The sequence below is a fragment of the Rhipicephalus microplus genome, chromosome 3 (genome assembly GCF_043290135.1).
Source record: "Rhipicephalus microplus isolate Deutch F79 chromosome 3, USDA_Rmic, whole genome shotgun sequence".
Lineage (NCBI taxonomy): Eukaryota > Metazoa > Arthropoda > Arachnida > Ixodida > Ixodidae > Rhipicephalus > Rhipicephalus microplus.
Genome location: NC_134702.1, coordinates 77,553,131 through 77,577,674, shown reverse-complemented (window position 1 = coordinate 77,577,674; position 24,544 = coordinate 77,553,131). Strand labels below are relative to the sequence as shown.

The 24,544-nt window shown below is 45.1% G+C and overlaps 2 protein-coding genes across 2 annotated transcripts in view; both read left to right on the top strand.

Annotated features, from left to right (window-relative positions):
* The first annotated feature begins 242 nt into the window (after positions 1–242).
* On the top strand, positions 243–9,894 carry LOC119160765 (solute carrier family 22 member 7-like). The gene is made up of 2 exons (XM_037413001.2): positions 243–608; positions 8,067–9,894. Exons 1-2 carry the CDS (start codon positions 243–245, stop codon positions 9,504–9,506), a joined length of 1,806 nt encoding a protein of 601 aa, XP_037268898.2. The 3' UTR covers positions 9,507–9,894.
* Positions 9,895–14,826: 4,932 nt separating this feature from the next.
* The window catches only part of LOC119173209 (switch-associated protein 70), a 29,299-nt gene continuing 19,581 nt past the window's right edge, over positions 14,827–24,544 (top strand). The window contains exons 1-6 of the mRNA XM_037424163.2: positions 14,827–15,042; positions 19,306–19,472; positions 19,890–20,076; positions 21,251–21,454; positions 22,848–22,994; positions 23,701–23,812. Coding sequence (XP_037280060.2) covers positions 14,908–15,042; positions 19,306–19,472; positions 19,890–20,076; positions 21,251–21,454; positions 22,848–22,994; positions 23,701–23,812 — 952 coding nt within the window. The 5' untranslated portion in view covers positions 14,827–14,907. The remainder of the gene's footprint in view (positions 15,043–19,305; positions 19,473–19,889; positions 20,077–21,250; positions 21,455–22,847; positions 22,995–23,700; positions 23,813–24,544) is intronic.

Here is a 24,544-nt window from a genome sequence, read left to right as displayed (position 1 = left end):
GTCACCGAACTTGGGCCGGGGCAGTGTTGGCGACGGACCTCCATCTGGTCACTACAGACGGTGCCTATAGTGGGTAAGAGCCAAATCACAGGCACAAGCTAGCAAGCAACGCACTTTCATGTCGCACGAGCAGATGATGAAGAAGAATCCACTGAAGGAAGCCATCGGCCGCGTTCAAGTCTCGTCGAGTTCCCACTTGGATCGATCGAACCTCTGTGGACGCGCACAAGTCGCTCGGCATAATGAGTAACGTGAGTCTCGCTCCCACTGCTGGCGGAGGAGTAGGCGCCACCACCGAGCAGAGCCATTCGGGCGGCATCTGTCTCCTGCCCGACCCAATGACCGAAGTGCAAGGCGTCATCACTGGCCTGCACGACGTCCTTGGTCACGGTGCGTTCCAGCGGCGCGTGCTACTGTTTGGCGTAATGTCCACGCTGGTGCTGCTGTGCCACGCGTTCTCGTACTGGCTCATCGCTCGACCAGTGGACCACTGGTGTCGACCACCCGACGGCCTGGTTGAACCTAGTGCCGCGTGGAATAACGCCTCCGTACCACGGCTCCCCGACGGCAGCTTGAGCCAGTGTGCCGTCTACAATCTACCATTTCAGGTGGGTGTGCTGCGTTCTAGATGCGAAGCGCCTTATGGTAGAGCTGAATCCAGTGTGTGGTGGTATCACCATTACAGTGCAAGCGCGCTCGTCCCCTTCTCTTAGGCCCAATCTCTTTCTCGCCTCACAACGCCAACGCAGGAGGCGTCTGCTAGCGAGCTTCTTGATTGAAAAAATTCCCGCATATCCACAAAGTGAATGATGACGAAGTATGTTGCTCGAGAGGTTAAATCCGGTAAACAATGAATCCTCGGTACATAATATGACGACTCCGTAGCGACGAGGTTCATTGGCCGTGAACTCGGGAGCGAACAAGCGCAACGGACCCGAAGATGAAGCCCACGTTCAAAGACGATGATGACTGTCAGCCAGAACAGGTGATGATGATTGACTGCTGTCCAGATAAGGATGAAGCGCATAATAGATACCTACACTAATTCCCTCCACGTGGGAGCGGCCAGCCTGGTCGCATCGGGTGGGTAGTCAAGGTGACGAGGAACGTCGTGTGAAAAGCTTCATGTGGTAAACGCGTACAATTTCGGTACTGCGGTAATGGCGGTCAGTTGGCACGACGTGAAGCGTCACAATATGCTCATTTATCATCATATAAAAACGTGACACGAGAGTTGTTGGGGTACACAATGTTTATTATTTACATACCAATGTACTATATACAGATATTTACATACTGATGCTATATATACATTTTGTTCAACAGCTCATTTACGGGTCACATACACTTCGAGGAATGTTTTCCTTTTAGTATAATGGCTTTGTGATCCGTGAAGCACAAAGCCAGAGGACCTTGATTATAGGATGTTGCGGAAAGTTTGAGAAAGGTCCTGATGGTGAGCCCGCGCTGCAGCCGCCTCGGGAGCCCTCCACACCGCTTTGCCGTTTGCGGGGTTAGTAAGTAGCGGTATAGACACTCACCAAGTAATGTCCAGCAAAAGAGAAAGGAAGCAAGCCGAGAGCGAGCGCTATATATAGGCGCGGCCATCTAGTGGTCTCCTACCAAACTAGAGCACGCGCCGAGGGTGGCGCGAGCGTCGCCTGAGCGGGGGCGCGCTGTCTAGTGAGCACTCTTGAAACGAGGAGCACAGCTGCGCTTTTAGGATTACTGCCAGTTGGGCGTGTTGGTAAAGGTTCGTGATGAAACAAGCGCTAAAAATACACACACTGAGAGAGGACACAGACAGCTGCGCTTCTAGTGGGAGGAATGAGCACTAGTGTACACACCGGTGCAACGACGAGAGACCACCCACCAGGCGAAAGAGCAAACTCCTAAAACACCGAGTGCACGCACTGCACAACCATTCACTGACCACCCCGTGGAAATAGGCTCTGGATCTTGACCTACAAGGTAGTGCCAGTGGGAGATTTCTCCTGTGCGTCGTTGAAGAATGAAAATCCGCAGCGTGCGCGTTAAAAGTGAACTGTAGGCTTCTGTGCCCAATCGGAATCTTTTGTGTCGCATTGTCTATCAGCAGCGATTGGCATGTTCCAATAGGAAACACCTGTCCATCACTGCGTGCTATCCAACTCCCCAGGTTTCTCTCCTGCGGCGTTGAGTGCAAGCGTTAGCGCCGCCACCCAGTGTGTGCGTTAGCGTGTGCTGCTTCCTATCTACGCATGGTTCCCTTTAGTGGGAGATGGGGTAACTTTTTACGGCGACGCCGTCTGTCTATTAACGTTCGTCGTAGTAGTAGAAACTGTCGTAGTCGTCACGTGGGTCACGTGACTAGGGGGCAGGAAGAATTATTAAAGCTGATGTTCTTTATGGTGATGCTAAATGATGATGGTGGTGGTACATGATTAGCTGTAGGGTGATTCCACGAGAGATCGACACGGGTCCGAAAGTTGATATTTTAGATTTCATTGAGTATTTTATATTTCGTGCACCTTTCACCAGGTAGCCCGAAAGTGAACTTTGTTTTTTTATTAACGGCATAACTTACGAGAAAAAATATATCAAACTTCACACAACACGGAGGCACCCATTTCGTCACCTGTCATTTTCGAAAATTGCAGATGCTATAAAAAGACAAATATTTTTGTTTCAAGGAAGATAGCTTTTTGACCTGAAATGTATGTCTAATGAAGAATGAATTCATACAGTTTCAAGTTTGCAGACCTTAGGAAAATAGCTTTTAAAAATGTCTAATTTTGCGACAGTTTAAAATAAGTTACGTATTCCTCATTTTTTTTTCCGAAAGTAATGCAAGCAGCGTTTTCAAACTTGACACGTTTTAAGGATATAGTGTGTTCATTAGGTGCGTAAATTATTGTTGCCGTAGGGCAAATGTAAATTATTATATATTGCCTCAAAGTTCTCATATTGGCAAAAGTGTACTACACTGAAATTTGAATAATAAAAAAAACCCATTTCGATGTTTCTTAAAATCTCGTAAATAGACAAACGAAGGCCATCATGCAGTAATATAGAAAAACACGTTACATTATTTTGTTTTTAGCGACAATATTCGTGGTACAAATCAGAGCTTTTCGAGAATGCGCTGATAAGATGCGAAATCTAGAAATCGGAACGAAAAAGCGGCAATAAGCTTCAAACGCGAGTAAACGTGACCGCATTTGGTGAAGAAAGGCTGTTTTAGCACTGTGACAAATACGTACCCATGAATGCGCATTTATGCTCCTGATAACACAGCTCTAATGGAGGAAATCTTCGACACTGTAACTCAGTTGCAAAACATCTGTCTATATTTGCAGATGTTTCAAACGTTTGCAGATGTTTCGGAATAATTGCAGATGCAGATATATTTGCAGATGTTTCAAACTCAAACATGAAAATGTTCCAACGCAAGTGTTGGGTCTCGCTAGAAAAAGCATATGCGCTTGAAGTACCCTCACTGGTAATTTGGTGGTGACTGCGTGAAACAAGAGATGCGCTCAAAATGGCTGCATCTTTTGCAGATCACATTTAGCAGTACGTGACGCTAACAAAACACGACCACAATCAGTGCCCTCAGATGTGCTTAGCCAAACATGCCAAGAACGTATGCCTGGAACACGTGGCAACGATTTCCACTGGCTCTTCTTAAACTGACGGAATGTTTCTAGCTCGTCTGCATTTGCACACAGCAGCTTGACATTCTTGAGCTTCGTGCTCATTTGCGCCACCATTTGAGATGCTGACATAATCACAGCTGAGCTTGCTGCTCTGAGGTTGTAGAGCGTAGCCTGATGCTTTATTAGGCCACCAACGCCATCACAACAGTTCTTGCCATGTCATGTGGCCGAAAAAATCCACTTTGTTGATATATTATCTTTCTGACATAACTCGAACAACTGGTACTTGTTTTTGAAGTGACTGCATGCACCATCAGAAACATGAGTAACATGCGTGTTAGGCTTAGGTTGTTCCTTCATATAGTTGTGGATTATTTGTAGAGCAAAACAGGCATGTGCAGCATCATGGCATGTGTCATCACTGATGACGGCAAAACTTTGAATTGATTGCTTCTTTGTGATGACACACGTGAATATAGACACCTGTCTTTTGTGCCAGTGATACAACTGTACCTCATTCGGTAAAATGGCTGTCCAATTTTAGTCGAAATCAAAGTGAAAAATGCAAGATTCTTTTTCTTGGTTCTCTTTCGCCCGGCGTATTGCTAATTCTTGAATGTATCTTATGTAATCATGGGTAATTCACTTCACGAACCATAGACTTAGCTCTCGCAGAAAAGCACTTGCCTGAGCTGTTTTTTTGTTTACTAGATCGCCATTTTCCCATACTTCATAGGCTACCTCAATATCTTCAGGGATTCCTAAACATGTGGCTGTCAAAACGTCCTGCTTAGCATAATAGTCACAATGGCCTAAAAAACAATCACTTGTAGGAGAGCGGCAAAGACATAGTTCTTTCAAGAAGTGCGCCATGTAGGCACCATCGGTGACGTCTTGTAGGGCATTAGCACAGTATATACAAAGACACACTTCTTGGTGCGGTGCAAGAAGAACCCACTTCGGCCTCAGTGAATAAAACTTTAAGAGCCCAATAGACGTGTTGGGATTAGCTCCTCTAAAGAGACGGTAAGCCTATCGCAACGAACGGGTCATAAACCTTTTCAAAACAAGCTCCCTTTTTTCCGTCAATAATAACAGATACTACATCTTTTTGTTGGGACTCTGCCGAGAGCAGCTATACTCATCTTTGGAGTAGTAAGCCATAGCTGCCTGGACGTCCATTGGGTTCAGCCGTGTCCTTTTTACCGCATTTGGTGCTAACCATATCCCGTGTTTTGCGCGCCAGCGTGTGGATCTGTATATCATGTAAGCTGACAAGTTTGGTATAAGCGCTTGGAGTTTTCGGCGCTCTGTATCGCTCGGCAACAGTGTCAACAAACGCATGCGCTCTTGATACGAAGAACACGCTTCATAGGCTTGCTTGAAGTTCTTGAACCACAGGGCACGCACACTGCATTTTAGAGATGGTTGAAAGTGGCGGTTACACACGTTACGGTGGCATTTCATGGTTACTGTAGAATTGCTGCTAAGTTGTCTTGGCTCTGCATGAACTTTGCTATTTTGCGCATGCAGCTTCTCTAGTCGCATATGTGACAATGCTTCAGGTGTGTTTACGCACCGCTCTTGACTTCAGCCTCTTTCTTCTTCCGGCAAAAACTCATCAGCTGAGAAGCCATTAGACAAAGACAGCATATCTCTGAGGCGTCTGAAGCAGTTCTGGCAGACGTGGTCGTTGTTATGTGCATGGCGGGCAGCTTTCGGCAAAAGCTTCTGGAGGGCAAACAGGCCGATGTCTTCGACCTTGCGGAAGTTTCTTTGATAAGGTGTTTTCTTTTTATGCAACATGAGGTAATCTGAACAAAAAAACTCTATCCCGGCTGAAGTGGTCAGCCATCGCCACGCTCCTTGAGGCTCAAATTACTGGCAATGCAACTATGCGTGAAACCAGCACCACGAAAGTGATCTATCTGTCGTCTGTTCCTATGTCTCTCACCTTTAATGAGAGCAGACGTAAAACAGCGTGCGCAAGTATCCGCAGTGCGAATGCAAAACTGAAGTATAGTACGTTAAAATGAATTTCGCAATGTTTTTGTCGATAAAATTACGGGTGGCGTAATCTTTGTCCCTACTTTGAACCATATGATCTAAAGCATTGCCTCCGAGATGCGGCGCATAGCAATTCATTTGTAGAGCAGACGACGGATGACAACTTGCCCTAAAGCGTGTTCTTCAGTCTAATGCGGCAGTCTTCGTGCCCCAAATGATAAAAATTTGTTATGAATCGTTTATGAACTTATTCAACATTCAATTCTCTTACCCAACGTGTTGGAAACACATGGCCGTCAAAGCAGCTCCATCTGTGTGTCAGTAATGGAGAAGGACCACATATTACTAAGTCTCAGTGCTCTACATATAAGAGTGAATTCAGATACTGTAGAATATCGTATTCAAAATAGTTACTCCTATCTGCTAAAACAGCCTTTCTTGACCAAATGCGGTCCCGTTTTCTCGCGTTTGAAGCTCATTGCTGCTTTTCTGTTCCGATTTCTAGATTTCTCAACTTATCAACGCATTCTCGAAAAGCTCTGATTTGTACCACGAATATTGTCGCTAAAAACAAAATAATGCAACATGTTTTTCTATATTACTGTATGATGGCCTTCGGTTGTCTATTTACGAGATTTTAGGAAAAATCAAAGATGGGTTTTTTATTATTCAAATTTCTGTGGAGTACACTTTTGCCAATATGAGAACTTTGAGGCAATATATAAAAATTTACATTTGCCCTATGCCAGCAATATTTCACGTACCTAATGAACACACTATATCCTTAAAACTTGTCAAGTTTGAAAACGCTGCTTGCATTACTTTCGGAGAAAAAAAAGGGGGGAATACGTTACTTATTTTAAACTGCCGCAAAATTAGACTTTTTTAAAAGCTATTTTCTTAAGGTCTGCAAACTTGAAACCATATGAATTCATTCTTCATTATACATACATTTCAGGTAAAAAACAGCTTCCTTGAAACAAAAATATTTGTCTTCTTATAGCATCTGCGATTTTCGAAAATGACAGGTGACGAAGTTGGTGCCTCCGTGTTGTGTGAAGTTTGATATTTTTTCTCGTAAGTTATGCCGTTAATAATAAAACGAAGTTGACTTTCGGGCTACCTGGTGAGAGGTGCACGAAATATAAAATACTCAATGAAATCTAAAATATCAACTTTTGGACCCGTGTCGATCTCTGGTGGAATAACCCTGTAGTAAATCAGTCGGGCGCTCAGCTGGGTAATGAATGTAGGTTCATTGACGTACGTGTTGTGCATATTCGCATACACTCGCGCACTTCCAACTTCACTGTCGGGTGGTTTTCACGACGTGGAGCTGACTGTACTTATTCTTTTGCACAGCGAAGCTCTTGACCTCTCTTTACCTTTAGCCCATGCGTTCACAGGGAAATGGGGCGACGGTGATCAGGGTGGCTCGCCTCCGTATGCAAGCACCGAATGTATCTCTATATTTTTGGAACCGGTATATGACACGAAAGTGAACCAAGTATTAACACTGGACAAGCGTAGAAGTTTGCAGGATGTCTATTGGCGTTTGGCAGCTGTAAGATCGTTTGACTTAGATGCTTGAACGTTGACGTCTGGTAGCCTATCTCCATACAACGCCTCTTCCAGTGAATGCTTCCCTAATTCAAGAAAATTGTGGCTTGTGGCGTACGAGATAACTTGCATATGTAATTTTAACTGCATCAGTTCCCCGAAGAGAGTTTGTAACGGGCTCTAAAAAGACCAATCTTCTTGTTTTCTCTTGGACTTTCCTGCGCGAAACGTTTCTCTCTCAATCTCTCTCTTCTTTTGTTGTTGGCGGGTAGATTTGGGATTTGGCATTTTCCCCTTCAGGGTTCACAGTTGTGCCTTTGAACTTTCTTCATCTCGTTTTTGAGCTGTCCGACAGTCAGTGAAATGTGTATAGACATCGTTAACCTCTCTTTTCTGGTGTTTCAAGCTCCATGCTCTTATAGCAACATTCTGCAAGGCTTCGAGATCAGATTCTACGTGGTTTCTCTTAGGGCCTACCTAACTGTTCACACTCTCGAGGCTTGGTACTTAGATTAACTGGTCTTCGTTCCGTTTTTATTTCATCTTTTCGTACAATCAACACTACAAGTTAAGCGAACCTGTTTCATTTAAAAGCAATTCGGGAAGTCATATATAATTTTCTGGAAGTTACTCGCTTAAACTGATTACATTGCACTGTAGAGAGATTAGTTTAATTTCTGTAATTTTATTTGTACCAACTAAGTCTTACAGAAATTCATGTAGTCAAAAGTGGTGCGAATGCTTCCTGGCACCATACGGCATTTCTTGTCGCGCATTGACACGCTTCGGGACGCTGAACATCATGGTCTGTTGGTGTCCGATTCTCTCATTCTTCTTTCCCGATGCTGGTATTGCGCACAGGTCCCGTGCAATGGTTGGCACTACAACACTACCAGTCCGCAGGACAGCATCGTCAGCGAGTGGGACCTGGTGTGCGACCGTTCCTGGTTGCTGCCTTTCGCGTCGGCCGCTTACATGTCGGGAGCCCTGGTCTGTGTGCCTGTCTCCGGTATGGCTGCAGACCGTTGGGGCCGCAAGCCCGTCATCAACGCCTGGGTGATCGCTCTCCTGATCGCCGGCTTCGGGTGCGTTGGCGCCAGCTCGTACAGTCTCTTTGTGACCTCGCGTGTCATCGTGTCGGCCGCCACCAGCAGCATTACGGTGATTGCCCTGGTCCTGCTCCTGGAGGTGACACGCGAGGAACGGCAGGTCCTGTTCGTGCTCATATACGCCACCAGCGGCCCATTGCTCCTGCCCTTCATCTACTACCTCATCGAGCTGTACCGACTCAACTGGCGAATGACGGAGATGGTGCTCATGCTGCCGACGTCACTGCTCGTCACCTGCGTGTACCTAATCGAAGAATCGCCCGTCTGGCTGCTGGCCCACTGGAGAACGCGAGCAGCCCAGCAGGTGGTCCTCCTGGCCGCCTTGGTCAACGGAGTGTCCGCGGAAAGGGCGGCAGACGCGTTCCGCCACATTCGCGAGAGTTTCGATGGACTGGAACTGGGTCGAGACACGACATTCGTGGTCTCTCCCAACGCGTTCATCCGCAAGCTTCGTTTTACCGCGCTGCCCGTCGAGCTGTGCTGGTTCACCACATTTTTCGGCTTCTATGGGATCAACTTCCGAGGCGCCGGCACGTCGCCGGTCGCCCCGACACCGTCGGGGTACAAGCTGTTCGTGGCTCTGCTGGCACCCCTGGTCGCGGTCACCTATTGGAGCATGCGGCGTATGGGACTACGCATCACGCTTTGCGTGCTGTTGTGCCTGACGAGTGCTGCCTGTGCGGTGTGGAGCCTCATAAACCCGGCCCCCACCGAGATGGACGTCGCTGGCATGGTGCTTCGGGTCCTGATCACCTTGCTTATGTACCCTGTCTACTTGCACACGGCCCAAGTGTTTCCCGCGCAGGCGTGTTGCATGGGCTTTTGCGCGTCATACGCCGTTGGTCAGTTCGGGGCGCTCGGCGGCTCGCTGTTGGCGCGCTCGAACGAAATGACGTTCGGCACTTTCCTGGGCGTGACGTCCTTCGCTGCTTTCTGTGGTATCCTGTCCATAACCGACTCTCGGCCACTCGCAGATGCTCCGAAAGCATTAAGGCCGTTCACGCCATCATCCGATGGGGTCAGCGCCTTTCAACACCACGGTGCCGAAGAGGCAAACAGAGCATGGGAGGCGGAGGAACTGGAGGAACCATGCAGAAAGACCTCCGTTGTTTCCTTTGCCACCGTGGATATCAAGGCGGACCCCACATGGCCTTCAGCGACGCCCTCCAGGCGCAGATCGGTGTCGAGATAGGCCATCCTTGAAAAAAATGGGAGGGCCTTTTTTCACACTGCTCTTTTCACCTTATTCCGTTATGTTTGCGCGGGGAAGAGTACCATGTTAAATCGTTTGACTTCAAGACAACAATAGGTTGTATGATCTTAACTTATAAATAACTTTTTACGATCGCCTCAGTTGCTTTCATGAGGGTGTGATATGCTGGCATGTTCGTGCTCACGTGTACTGGCGTGCTACAAAATTGGCCTCAGAAAGCTAGCATTTCAGCTCTTTCAATTTTGGCGTAAGGAAGAGTACCATATAAGACTACAAGACACCGATAGGTTGTATGATCGTGACTTAGAAATAACTTTTTAACGAACGCCTTGCTTTCATGAGGCTGGTATGTTCGTGCCCTCGATATGCTGACATTGGCGTGCTATAAAATTGGTTTCAAAAAGCTAGCATATCAGCTCTTTCGAAAGGTTAGTAGTTTTTAGTAGAAATACCCGACAGATCTCACGTACATTGAGAATACCCGTAATGCGAACCATGCGCAGGGAATGTGACCATGCTGTTAATAAAACTTTTACAGCGAAAGATGTTATAAGACAACGGGTCACGTGCGGCAATGTAGTTGTCCGCCGCCGGTGTCCGTAACCAGCATCGCAAGAAATAAGAAAAAAGATCCTATAAAAGATACCAAGGACACAATGGGATTCAAGCCAGGGTTTACTGCGTGCCACTGGCCCAGTAATATACCACTGAGCCACGCAGGTTATAAACTGGACTTGGGCATGCGGGCTTGATGTCGGGAAAGGAATTGTGTTTTAGAACATCAAAGGAACAACCAGGCGTCACACAGTGCTAATTGCGTAACGAGTAAGTCATTCAATGCTTCAAACGATTAGAAAACTTGTTCTTGATCGCCTATTAACTGGAGCGCATGCATACCCACTTCAGGTATGAATCTTCATCGTCGTCAGACACTGCATAAAAAAATGGCACAGAATTCACAGCAAGTGCGTAGCGACTAAACACTCTTTGGTTCACTTCTGTCATTTGCTGGGTACCCACTACGCCATAAATAATCATAATTTTTGTGTAGTAGGCAAGCATCCGTTACGCTATCATTCGTCATTCTTCGGAGAAGTGTGGTATCCGCTACACACTTGCTGGGAATTCCGCGCTGGGAATACCAAACTTCTCCGAAGAATGACGAAGGATAGCGTATAGTGACATGCTGGCCTACTACACAAAAATTATGACTATTTATGGCGTAGTGGGTACCCAGCAAATGACAGCAGTTACCCAAAGAGTGTTTAGAAAAAGCTCTGTAAGGCCGCTGTTCCAGCTTTCGCTGTGACTGTGCTGCGCGTTTCGCGTAGGCCTGGTGGTTTCTGTTGGGCTACTTGGCACATGCTTACTGAAATACAAAAGTGCGCGTACCACCGAGGAGGAAAATTTGACGACACAACAGAAAGGGCGTCACTCCCAATTGACTTTATTCTCGGAAATCAGTGAAATATATAACCGTGGCAACCATGCGCACGAACGTCGCCTCACATGCGAGACATAAAAGAGAAAAAAAAAACGCGATAAGATTGACAACAAGAAAAATAAAAAATCCACTAAATGAAAAATCGAAAAAAAATAAATTCACCACATTGCACAGCAACGCATGTTTCACTAACACATGTACCTCCTTTCTTTTTAATGCAGCACGATTCCATAATTTCACGAACTGAGGTATCATTACTTCCACGGATGCATATGCTGGAAAACATAGGCACACACGTGCAGGAAACACAATGTACAGGCAAATGTGCCGAAAGTTCATTTTCACGGACAGTTTATGCTCCTCAATTAATTCTGTCGTTTGTGCACCAGCCTGTTTGGCCGATGCATACCTATACCGCAACTATGCGGGTTCTGATACTCCACGCCAACCGAGCAGGTGAGTGACATGCGGCCTTGCGTGCCTCTTCCGACTAAGGGGGTGGGGGGCGTTGCAGAATTTGTGGGCACAGGCTTTAAGGTACGCTGAGAACAACAAAGGCACCTTGTATACCGGTTAGCCACGTTCTTAAGGTTGTGATCAACGTTGTGCACGTATGGCCTAACCGCGGGCTTTTTAACGCGAAAGTGTTTTATGCCGCGGCACACCAAGACTTTAATGAGTTATTTCAGTCACAGAAGTAAGGTAAAAAATACGCACGATCAGAAGACAAAAAGTTTCGTCATCGGGAGTCGAATCCAAGACCTTTGAGTCTACGGCAACAGATGTCAGACACGCTGTATAATGCGTCGTGGTGTCTTTTAGACGCTTTGAGCTCCTTAATAAACACGCCTCTTATACCTACCACAGACCTCTCATCATTCTTGGTAAAGTGCAGTAATGCATCTGGACCTTGTCACCACGATTAGTTTCTTCAACGCGTCGTTTTAGGCGTTTCTCTCATTCCGCGCGTTTATAATAGAAGTATGTGCACTCTCGTGAACGACAAACACTCCCGGGTGGCGAGCTTACCTCAAGCGTCAGTGTCGTTCATAGCATTCATCCGTACCGAAAAATAGCTCTCCAACTTGCCTGCAACCAAGGAGGTTAAAAAAAAAAAAAACATTCTGGAGTAGAAAGTATTGCCCAGAAGTGAAGCCGTACCCACCGTAAGATGGCGGCTGCGATCTTGCTACTGCGATGCAACAAAGGTCCACGAAACGCTAAAAAAATGCCAAGGGTTATTTGCAGCATGCAGTTGCGAGCGTCCATCACCCGAAAGCTGATTATCGTTCCATCATGGCAGCACCCGAGTGGTTATATATGTTTTAATGCATGAGCCCTAGGGCAGATTTTCCTGTAGAGTCTGTTACTCTATGCTAGGATCACTTCTCCATCTTTCACTTGAGTCATAGTTGCCATAGTTACAGAAGACAGCGAAAAAACCAGGCAGCAAAAGTTTAGTAAAACAAAAAATTGCAAACCACGTTATGAAATGTGATCATTGCCCCTGTCTCATTTTGCGAAACCACAAAAGAATGATTCTTTTATTTTGAACATTACGCTAAATCTGGCATTAGGTACCACGCAGAAACGTCACCTTCAATAGGTGTATATTGCTTCTTCGTGGACTCCAAGATGAGCAGAATGGGAGTTGCGATTTAAACAGGTATATTGCTAATCTGACGCCTAACTCCGTGCCTTCCCAAGTTTCTTTATCGAGCTTTGGTGTCTTCATTTCAATATCAATGAAGTATTGCGAAATAATAATCTTTTGCGTGAAAATGCTTGTCATTGTTTGGTAACTAAATTCTTTGTAGCACGGACGCATGCAAAATAAGGGCAATGCAGCCTCGTGGGTGCAGCTTATATTTATTCTTAGGCTGTCAAAAAACCACCCCGTACTCGGCAAGGACGCTTGTTGCAGTGGGCTGCCTTTAGTGGCAGAAGGAGGGATTAAACCTAACAGCTTTATTAGCTCCACAATAGACGCGAGTAAGCTGTCTGATGCATAAGGCAGCTCAACAATAGTGGGGCTAAGCCTGAAGAAATTTCAATCCTGGGTGGCCGTCCCTGTTTCTCCTTATTTTTTTCTCCATCTTTCTCCTTGTCTCTGTTTTTTCTCCCGTGTTCATTGTCTGTAGATATATAATTTCTTTCCTTCTCTCTCTGCCTATTGCTTCCTCTTTTATGTCTTCACACTTTTTTTGTGTGTTATCTTCTCTCTCATTTCTCTTTCTCTCGGTATTCGTTCTCTCGCTCATCAGATTTATAGCATTCTACACATTTCTAATCAGAGCGCATTTTCTTGGGGCAAAGGTGAAGACGAAGAGGATGAAGAGAGTGCGTGTCGGTTCATAATTATAATAATTTCTATTCGTTACTAACAGTGTTCCAATGTTAAAATGTTCAACATATCCACAACCTGTACTCACAGCCGCTATCCGCATTTGTAACCTGTATAGTCAGGGGTGGATTCATCCACTCATTTTAGGGAGGGGGGGGGGGCAATTTAAGTAACACCAGAGAGAGGGGCGTGGTCATTATTTTTTGTTTCTACTAGCAGAACAACCGCTTCATAGCATCAAGACTGTTAATTAATGCTGTGGTATCACTCATTATTGTGGATGCTGTGGTATCACTCAATGTGGTATCACCCATTTGTCTTCATTGGTGATAGGAGCAGCTATGTTCCGTACTACGCCGAAGAATTCCCATTCAGAGACATCAAAATTCGCTATTTCAGGGATTTTTCTTTACAAAATTTGAGGAAACTCTCAGCAGAATTCTTTGCACAACAGTAATAATTTCCGCTCCCATCGACGCACGCACATACTATAATTACATGTGTCTCGCGTACTGGCGACGTTTGAAATCATGACGAACCCCTCCACTGCCACGCAACAAGAGCATGACTTTATTCATTTACATACTGTTAGTACACTGCATGTTGTGGGCTTCAAGTCTAACACTACTAGTGAACTAGAAATCACTGCACGTAAATATCAGAAACAAATCTCAAAGGGCATATTCTTGCGGGGTGCATGCGTCAGAACTGATTAAAGCAGGTGAAGGCGCACTGTGACCGCTAACTATCGGTCTTCAAAGGAGAATTTAACCATTTATGAAATCACCTGCAACATCACGAACATTCCCTTTTTTTCTTTGGCTCAAAATGACTGGTGAAAGTTCCCCGAAAGAGGGAAAATTCCCTGCACGGAACATCACTGGATATGAGGTAAACTGCAAACACTAAAGTGACGAGTGGGGGAGGGGGGAGATGCTGACACAGCCTTTTGAAAAAGGAGGCCGATTGCCCCCCCCCCCCCCCTTCTGGATTCGCCACTGCATGTAGTAGCATATGTGAATAAGAAGTTCGCATATTTGTCGTGCTTCAGTTGTTTTTTGTATGAATACGCTGTTTATTATCTTTTATTTCTAGAGCAAATGACATCAGTTTGCAGCTTACCCGCCATACACAACTCGCATATCTATTTCCCGAATATTATGCTACCGTGTCGCATGCTACAGTCACGGCCACGGTGGGCTTTTTTACCCAGCGGCCATGCACTCGACCAACTAGCCCCAGTTGCCACACTCGAGAGCACTCGAAAGAAATTTGAATTGAGCGCCAAATTATTTTAGTTAAGCGTCCTCTGGTGTGTGGTAGCAGCTGAAGCAGCAGGCAGCGGGTACACAAATTTATAGAGCTAGTGACCTTTCGCCTGTCCAATATTATGCCCTGGGTGTCGTTTATCAGCGATAAACCTCAAAGGCAAACACCCAATCCAAATTTGAGGGCTGATACTACGTCATGGTCGCCATGTTTTACGCCATCGTCGGCCGCTCAACAGGTGGTGCCAGAGTCGCGTGGACCGCCGCAGCCGTGGTCGCCGCCTGTCACCCACTCCCGCAGCTGAATGCGTGCGTTTTCAGATTATGGCGAAGCCGAGTGCTGTTGACAGCAACGGCAGCATGGGTCAACTGGAAACGGACGTGACCAACGCTATATGGCACGCTTTCGACACCCTCGGCGATGGCAACTCGGGCAAAGCGGCCAAGTCTCGCCTCAAGGTAGGCAATTATATCGAACCGCGCCGAAGTAATATACGTAGTGTCCGTGAATCACGAAAACCCGAGCAAAAGACGCCCACAGCGCGCCTTTTTGTCGCGCTCTCGTCGTATCGTGCCAGCGCCTCCGAAATATTAGAGGAGGCCCTGATCGTGCGGAAGAAACCCGAAATTCTCGTGACCCGTGCATGTGCCCCTCTTCGTACCGAACTCGGCGTCAGCGCGCGTTGTCCAGTGAACCCTGTCGGACCGTTAGATGCTTCCACGCACCGCGAGCCTGCTCCGGATTTGCTTCATTGACAGCGATGAAAAAAAAAGAAAAAAAAAACTGAATGCCTCTGGGTGGCGGATGTCGGGTTGCCACACGCGCTGTCCGGCTCGATGTCGCTGATGTCACTCCTTGATAGGAATATAACGGCAGCGGCTGAGGGACCGCTGGTCTTTGCACGTTCCACTCTCCCCGTGTAGGCGACATTGAATCAAGGAAGATGGAATTGATTAGAACAAGACCGTCCGTGAGTGCGGTACAAATCGCGGCGCAGGCCGCGCGCGCAGCCTACGAGATTTCTTCTCGCACTGCTTTCATTCGCCCCAGTTTAAACCGGCGCGAGATGCGTTGGTTGACGCGGGGCGTTCTTCACAGCGTGTGCTCTCGCTTTCTAAAGTTCGGGCTACCACAATGCACGCATGCGCAGCGACGCGCGTTAGTTGGTCGCGGAAGTCTCGTAATGCCCACAGGTCGCGGGCAACTGTGTCACAGAACGAGGACTTCGTGTCGACTCACGTACGACTGTATTTTTCTTTGTCAGCGGTGATGGATTGCAGTGTACTGCGCGAGCATCGTTCTATAAGTGTTTGGGCGCGAGTCGTGTTAAACCGTCTGCGCGCTCATGTTTCCAGAAACGTGTACGTAAGCATGCCATTGAACCTAGTTTAGAGCTGTAAATAGGTTGCTACATCAGCATTCAATGCGCGTTTCAGTTCCTTTTTTTGATCACTGTGCTGCAGATATAACTCGGGTGCTGATCATTGCGTACGTTGCGAATTTAGATTCGGCACTGTGCTTGCATTTTCAAATTCGTGAAATGCGCGGGCGTCCAACGGATCGTGAACTTTTATTTCTTAATTAAGTTTTGTCAAGCTTTAGAGATTGTGCTTCGGTGCAGGCATTCACCACAGCAGCGTCACAGAAGAGATTATTGAACTACTCTACTTGCATTTTAATAAAATTTAGTCGATAATGAAACCACGGAAAGTACAAGCAACGATAATTGTACTGTTCTCAGTGCATTGTAGTAATTGTAATGTAGATGTGAAGAAGGTGAGCTGGTCGCAAGGACGGCTTACTGCTGGCGGTGACTAAATCTGTAATCTGTGGATGCAGGAACCGATCCTTCCACAAGGGACTGATCCGAAGGTTGCATGCACCGAAACCTGTAACCTTTCGATCAGTTCCCACTGGCATCAAGTAGTCTTTACGTCCAGTTAGCTGTTTTCACATCTCGTATATCGCATTTACTGCAATACACTTGAAATAGTAGAATTAATTTCCACTATACATTCCTCAGCCATGTTATTAGCTGGTTTTCATTAATTTTGTGTCAAACAAAGAAACTATCCCTTGAAATTCTCTTTTATTCTGGGTGCAGCAAACTTACAACTTTGAGGTTGATGCTACACAAATTTTGCCATTTATTGGTAGCCTTGGCTCATGGCACCAGCCATGATGACGTGCTGCTGTGTCAACGACACTGGCAAGCGGATGCACATTCTTTTGCTTCATAAAGTTAGGAAATAAAAAAAATAAAAGGATGGGTGTACGTGCGGCAATCTGTATTGAATCACGGCTGGCTAGTCTGACAGGCATGATGTATGATGCCACGAAAGGGAAGTTGAGGCGTTAGAAAAAGTTTCACTGGTAGCTCTTGCTTAGATTCAGAGGAAGGCATTCCATCGCGCAAGCTCATTTCCTTTAGCAGTTTTGTCGTTGCAACGAATTTTGATACTGGAAGCTCAGGCAATCACTATGAAGGAGAAAAAAAAGTTTTGCGGTGCTAGCAGTCAGACAACACTAGCCTGTGCTTGTATAAGTGGGTAAAGGAGATACGTGCATTTGTGCACCATCTCGTTTATGTGTTCTGGTATACCATTTAAAGTAGTGGCCAGGATTGCATCTTGTACATGTTATGCTGTGTGCATTCTATGTATGCCAAGCTCATGAAACAACAGATTCATAATGTTCTGTGGTGCTCAGTAGGAGTTGCAACATGATGACCATTGTTGAAAGGGCTCCAAGCTTGTGCTGTAACACCGGAAAACGTGAAATTTGTCTTGCAGACACCTGTAGTCAAAAGAGTGTTACGTCACTGATTGTTTTGTATGTCGGCCTCCCCATGCGGGACGTGGCACTGCTTTGAGCCGGGCTTATTGTATAAGGGTGCAGCATGACAAGGACGAAGGGAAGAAAGTAAATACACTTTCTTTTTGCGTCCATACCCAAGAAGCATCACAGACTAGCAAGACTGCATAGCTACTCTGGTCAATTTGAGACTGGGTAGCATGTTGCAACTCGCATTGGGCACGACTGTGCATATTGTCTCCTTCATGCTATTCACACTGTGATTTCATGCGCGCAGCATAATTCATGTCTCGACGTCACTCATCCTTGTGATACCTATGATGGAAGTGCTGCTGCAATTGCTCCAAACTACTCCGAAAGAGAACTGATGCTCCATGATAAGACAGATGCTTGGGCAAGTAGGCGATTGGGAATCAACATATTTGCACAGCGCAAGACTACGAGTAGTTAAGCGTAACTACAGAAGAGACAAGGACAGAAAGAGCGCTGACTTCAACTGAAATTTTATGAGTGAAAACGCTGGAAATATATACTCGTGACAGAACAAAGGAGCATCATTACAATGTATACTCAGCTCTGCAAGGTCATTTGGGCATTCATTGCAGAGATTGTGGTTGCAGACCGGAATTCGAAAAGTGCACTGTTGTGGCCAAACACAGTCACCAGCTAACACGAGAAATTATGGAGGCCAATGAAATCCAAATGCTAGGTGATCGATGTATCAGCATGCCTTCGCTTGCTCTGATTTAAAAAGAAATCGAGTTTCTGGCTTCGACACAATAGATCGTGAAATTGTGCTGAGCTGTGGCGTCGTAACTATATAATGAGATGATGATTGTCTTGCTGTGATGCAATAGGTTGTGCGATTGCGCGGTCATGTTCTGTCATGAGTATATATTTTCAGCGTTATCGCTAATAAAATTTCAGTTGAAGTCAGTGCTCTGTCTGTCCTTGTTTCTTCTTCTGTAGTTACGCCGTCGCTACTCGTAGTCTTGCGCTGTGCAAATGTGTTGATGCTCCATGTTGCTCCAAACTGCAATTTTTGTTTGTTAGTAATTGCTCCAATCCTGCTCAGAAATGGCACTGAGAGAATGAGGATGACAAACTTATACTATTTGACCAGTTGATAACTCCTAAAGAAACTGAAAAGAATCTGTATACCAGCATTTCAGTATGCTACTACATAGGGTGTAGCATTATCGACTCTGATCTCATATATGTGACAAGATCTGCCATTTAAGCATATAGCTCATTTTGCAGGTTTTTTGTTGGCTACGGTGGTTAAATGTGAAAATGAGCTGAATTGCCTTCATCTCACACCAATTATCTACTTGATTTGGCAACAGTTATGTGGGACTGTGGTTACTTCTGAATTGTGGTGCTCACCCTTAATGATTTGATTTTATTTCTGCCACAAACTTTAGTATTTTAAATATATAGCTCATTCCACGGCCCATTTTTGACAACCATCCATCTCTTTGCTTCTTGAAATTTACATTGATTGCTCTCTGTGAAATATATTTCGGGGTAAATATAACTTGCAAGATGCTTGGACATTGCTTGCAACTCCAATTGGCATACGGCAAATTTTGTATCTGCTCCTGAAGCACCAATAGCTGCTCTAAACTAACATTTTTTCTGCTCTGAAAACACTTATGGCTGCTCCAAAACAGTACTTTCCCTGCTCCAAAGTGTGTTCCAATAAGTAAAAATTCACTTCCATCACTGCCATACATGTTACTTGAAGCTGACATAAGAATGGATTATTATGAATTCATTGGGAACAAGCTTTTCACTGTCATTTTTCTTATTTTACGACTACAAATGTGTTACACTTTTGAAAGTAAGCAATCTTTTGCGCCCCCCCCCCTTTTTTTTTTCTTTTTTTGCCTGCTTTTCCAAATCAGGTGTTCACGTCAAGTTTAGGAACAGTCCTCGGTTACACCAGGGCAGAGGCTGCTCTGGAAGAATACTGCAGTACGCAAGAACTACAGTTTGAACAATACATGGTGTACCTACTGAAGGAGCTTTTTCAAGGTCTCCCCAGCACTCTTGACCTCAAGACTATTAAAAAGTGAGTTCTGTTGTGGAGCTACCTATTCCCGATGCAGGGCAGGTCGAAACCAGGTTATCCATTGAAAATGTTCATGCGATGCTTGTGCATTTAGAGGCCATATGGTCATATGTTTGGTTCCTGGTCACGGCAGCCGCATTTTAGAGACTGAAATGTAAGAAGGCGTACTTAGAAATAACTTTAGGTGAAGGTTATAAAGCCCCAGGTTGGCAAATTTTATCCAAAGCTCCCCCATTATGGCAAGCCTCGTATTTGTATTATGGTTCGGCCCTGTGTCTAATTTCAAAATGTTGGGATGAAATTCGAGTTTGGGAATCGCAAACATTGTTTCATAGCCTTTACTTATTTTAGTTGCCTTTTATTATCAAAGTAAGTGGTGCTGTTTTTGTGCTTAAGCTTTTCTCGAATGTCTTCTAGATACAGGGATCACATTGAAGAAGTGTGCTGGCTTGTCTGCAAAAAGAAATACCTTGATCGGGAGTTTGTCGCATTTCCCGAGAAATGCGTTGCACAGCTGTTTCGAGTGTTCTGCTTTTTGGGAGAGCTGCGGACATCTCAGAAGGACATGACAGAGGTCATCATGGTCGCAGAAGAAGTTGAAGAGGTTAGTTTTGCAACGTTACGTGGCACTGCTGCCCCATTTGCTGCTTTTTAAATGTGCTGTATATTCAGTCGCAAGTATGCCAAAGGGTGTTGACCATGGATCATGTTTTGTAATTTGTTCATTCATCAATATTCATTCTGCTGTTAGTAGCGTGTATAAAAGTGCTCCCTTCCTATGTAGGTTCTGTTCTCTCAAGGCCAGACAAATGTCAGCACATGCGTCATCCATACTTGAAAGTTAGCATATATGATAGCCTTTTAATGTGCTTATGTGCATAAACTGTCTGTTGCTGCATGCGGCAGTTCATGTGCACTCAGATATGTTTTTATGTAGTTCCATGTTTTCAATGTAACCAAAGGGTTGATAAAAGGTGTGCCTTGATTATAATTACAAAATGAACGAGCTTGTGCATTCTGGTTGGTATATGTACTTGCATGATTGATGCAGCGCTAAAGACTAAAAAGTAAAACAGATTGAATTGACCAAAATCGCAAACAGATTATGCTCATCCTGTACAATCCGTTACACGTCTTCGTTTTTAGCACTGCATGAATCATGCAAGACATCATATCTGTCAATAAATATTGCCAAATGGGCCCTTTGTTCTGACAGTAGCCACGGTATTTTGTGCAGCCCTGTTGTAGTTCCGTAATTTTTTGACAAAGGAAACAAAGAAAAATTATGGTGCACTGAAAGTGACACTGCAAGAGAGCTGACAAGCTGTCTAGAGTGTTCCTCCCTGTCCTTCCTCATTTATTCCTCCTCCTCCTCCCATTGTGGTGCTATGGACAAGATCACATTATGTGCTGCAACTGCCAAGAAAGAATCAAACCAAGCTTCATTTCGTCTCAGCAAGGAGAAAGAGGGTTGCTGGAAAGAGCTGCCTTACAGCAGCCTGACTAAGCCCGGCCCATTGTGTTACAGTTGTACAGTGGGCAGCACTGACTATAGGTACATGGCATGCTAACACAAGCCTAGGCACCTTGCTTAAGTATCGAAACAATATAGATACACTAGTGTAGACATGCATGTAGTAAGTTGTACACGTGCATGTAGACAGATAATGGCAGTGACTGAATGTTGTTGGTTGCAGTGCGTGTGTGTGTGTGCATGTGTGTATAGAGTGGGTGTGGCAGGGCACATGATAAGCAAATCATTGCTTCAATCTTTTCAGGTGACAAGTACGTTCGTGAAGGCCTTAGGGAAAGAATGGGACTCTCAGGATTTTCGTCAGCTGGCCACTCTGCTGCCCGTTTTCCACTTCCAGTCTTTCTTGGCATTTCTCGAAACTCGTTACACAGCATCGTCTGAACCGTGTGGCCTTGTTGAAGCTTGTGCAGAGGTGTACGACATCTACGTGGGAGACGTCATCAAAAAGGTGAAGAATCGCACTGAAACCTGGCCTTTGCTTGTGCTGCGTTGCTTCAGTCCCTCTCACTGATATCAGCATCCTCCAATAGCAGTTCAGCTGATGCTACCTTCATGTTTTTCTGCCAGCTCTTTGTGTTATTGTAGACTTGGCTGGTATGCATTGGGGGTAGCAAATTTCTTAAGTGTAGTTGAACATTGCATAGCACATTGCATAGCCAGCAGATGTTTCAAGTACTAGTCGGTTGTGGCAGCATTTCTCGCATCTAAGGGCAATGACCACAGGAACATAAAATTTAAAACTGAACAGTAACATTTACAACATTTTGAAGTTAAGAGGCTGTCAGGCATTTCTAACTTTATGATAACTTTCCCCACTAAGCACTTTTTAAATATGTAACTACACTTGCCTTGAAACAGATAATTGCATGCTTTTGTGTCCCATAAAATCGAAAATGGCTGTTTGTTTTACCTGCTGTACAACAAACTTCTCTCAAAAATAGAGGACTGTCAAGCTGAATGCTTCATTTACACCATAAAACAGCATAGGAAAGGACAGATAGATTTTTATTCATTCTGTGTAAAAATATTTTAACACGTACTGCATCATAATTAAAATAAACTCCTGTAAGGACTGCCACCACGGTGCCTCTGTGATCTTTTTAGTTCTCGCAGCTGGCTATTTTGAATCCGAATAGGCACGTCATCATGGTCACTAGAGCTGGGACCATGATGCTTCTCAAAGAGTGGTCAGAACAAAATAACATAGAAATACATCACCCTGATGTCAAAAATAAATACTAAAAGGTCTTCATTTACAGCAGCATGCTACTTTGTGGAACAGTGGCGAACAACCGCCTCGATATTATTGTCACGATGAATAGTCCACGGCACAACAGAGGAGAACAAAGGGAGCAGCGGTTGCTAATTTTCCGAGGAAGACGACGTTAGGGCGTCTACTCTTGTGTCCTTGCGTTTTAATACAGCGTTGATTATTCTCGTTGCAACAAAGTCTTGTGTCTTGCCGTTTCTACGTAGCAACAATATCAAGCAAGAGTGCTTAAGCCCACATTTTCATGTAGCGCGAAATAAATGCCTCTTCGGTAAAGGCACTTTCATTCACTTTATTTTTAATGCTAACAGACATTTGAACACCGTTACCTTGTTCTTTTTTTTTTGCTTTTCTAGTGAGACAATCATGTTTTCGTGGTTCCTTGCCACACCCAAAAATTTTTATATATGGTACATGCATTTGCGAACAAACATGCAGGAAAATGCTTCTAGAAGGGTACTTGTATGAACAAGCGAAGCCTTGCAGACTGAAGTGTTCTACAGCTAGGGCAGTGCCATGTTTCTCCAGCTTTCCTGTTTTCTTTTTCTTTTTCTTTGACTCCTATTTATAGGGACTGCTCAAAAAGAAAATGTCCACCTTGGGCCTGTGGTGGGAGATGTACTTTGTACTGCGCCCTCACAGTTTCACCTACTTTGGCACCAAGGAAGGAAGCCGCAAGAGTGGCGAGATTTGCATCACATCTCGCACACGGGCAGAGGTACGGTCTGGCGCCGCAGTCATAATCAACCGCGATCAACTGAAAGATTTTGTGAATGCGAATGATGGGCTGAAAATAAAAAAAAGAAAAGGGCACGTAGCCTGCACTGGGGTATTGTGCATAATTATCCCCAGGAAAGTAGGCATCTGTTGCATCGGCTTAAGTAATAATTCATTGGGAGTTGACATTCTTGTGCTAGAGCTTTTCTGGGACAGGTCAGAGACAGGAATCGGGTTGGGAAGTGGTGTACATTCACTGAACTCGGGATGGTCCACTCACTGCCAAGACAAGCGCCGCTGCTGTTAGAACCACAAGTGTGGCCGTTATGGTTGTCAAGCACATGTGAGATGACCAAGTTGGTTATTCGGTCGATGCTGACTTCAGGATTGAAATAATAAAAGCTGATTCCCATAGGCACTGGCTGGGTCGTTTGGTTCTGTCAAAGTTTGAAAATAAAATAGAAGAGTGTCTATGTTTCCACATGCATGACGACAAAAAAATAATCGAAAGAAGTCTTTTGATCAGGGTTGGGGACACTCAATGTTAACGTTTCACACTTTGTAACAACAGTTAAGTAGCAGTTTGTAACGCGTCTCCTGCATTGATTTGAATAGAGTATGAAGCTTGGCGGGCACATATTTTTGTCGGGCTTGTTGCCAAACTGTTATTGGCAGGAGCAACACATCGTGACATGTTTTCTTTGCAGCCAGTCGGTGACTCCTCTACTCGGAAAGGTCATCGTTTCCTTGTTACCACTGATGACAAGGTTGTCGAGCTCTCGGCCTCCGATTACAAGTCGAAGTTGCAGTGGATGTCAGGTAGCTATTGTGTGATGTGCTACATCTGACCACTTACTATTCTGACATCTGCCAGCTTTTGAGAATTCCGGGGGCCCTATTATTATTATTATTATTATTATTATTATTATTATTATTATTATTAATTTGGTTTGTATACAATTTTTGCAGTCAGGTTGCCTCAGTGGTATATCTTGTGTTCAGTCCATGGCCTTGTGAGAGAGTGGTAAAGTGCGTCATAACTGGAAAAAGTTCATATCAAACTGCCATTTGAACAAGAGGTTTGCAGACCTGCGCCAGGTCTGTAAACCTGTTGTTTACAAACCTCTTGTTTACAAAATCAATGTGCAGTTGGTGTCCAATTTCTCGGATGTCCGAAATTTCGGACATGCTCCATTTTCCGGACTCATTTGTGGCACCGTCAGGTTCCCTATAGAGTCAATGTAATAAAAAGTCCGAAATTCTATACGCTTATAGCCTTCGGCATCCGATTTCCTGGACTTTCTACTGTTAACCGCCGACCCAAAGTCACCACTGACGCCACCATTTTGGTTATTTCATATCCCCGAACCCGCTGTACTCGCATCCCATGTATGGCCAGCAGCACCGCCGCCAACCACCGCGCCGCGGCTGCCGTAGCCTCAAAACCGCAAATGTCAATCCGTTGCCAGCTGTAGCTTAGCGGCTTAGCCAAGCCAAACTTCACTGTGTTTGTTCACGTGTTGTTTTGTCAGCTCTGCGGTCGTGTCTGTG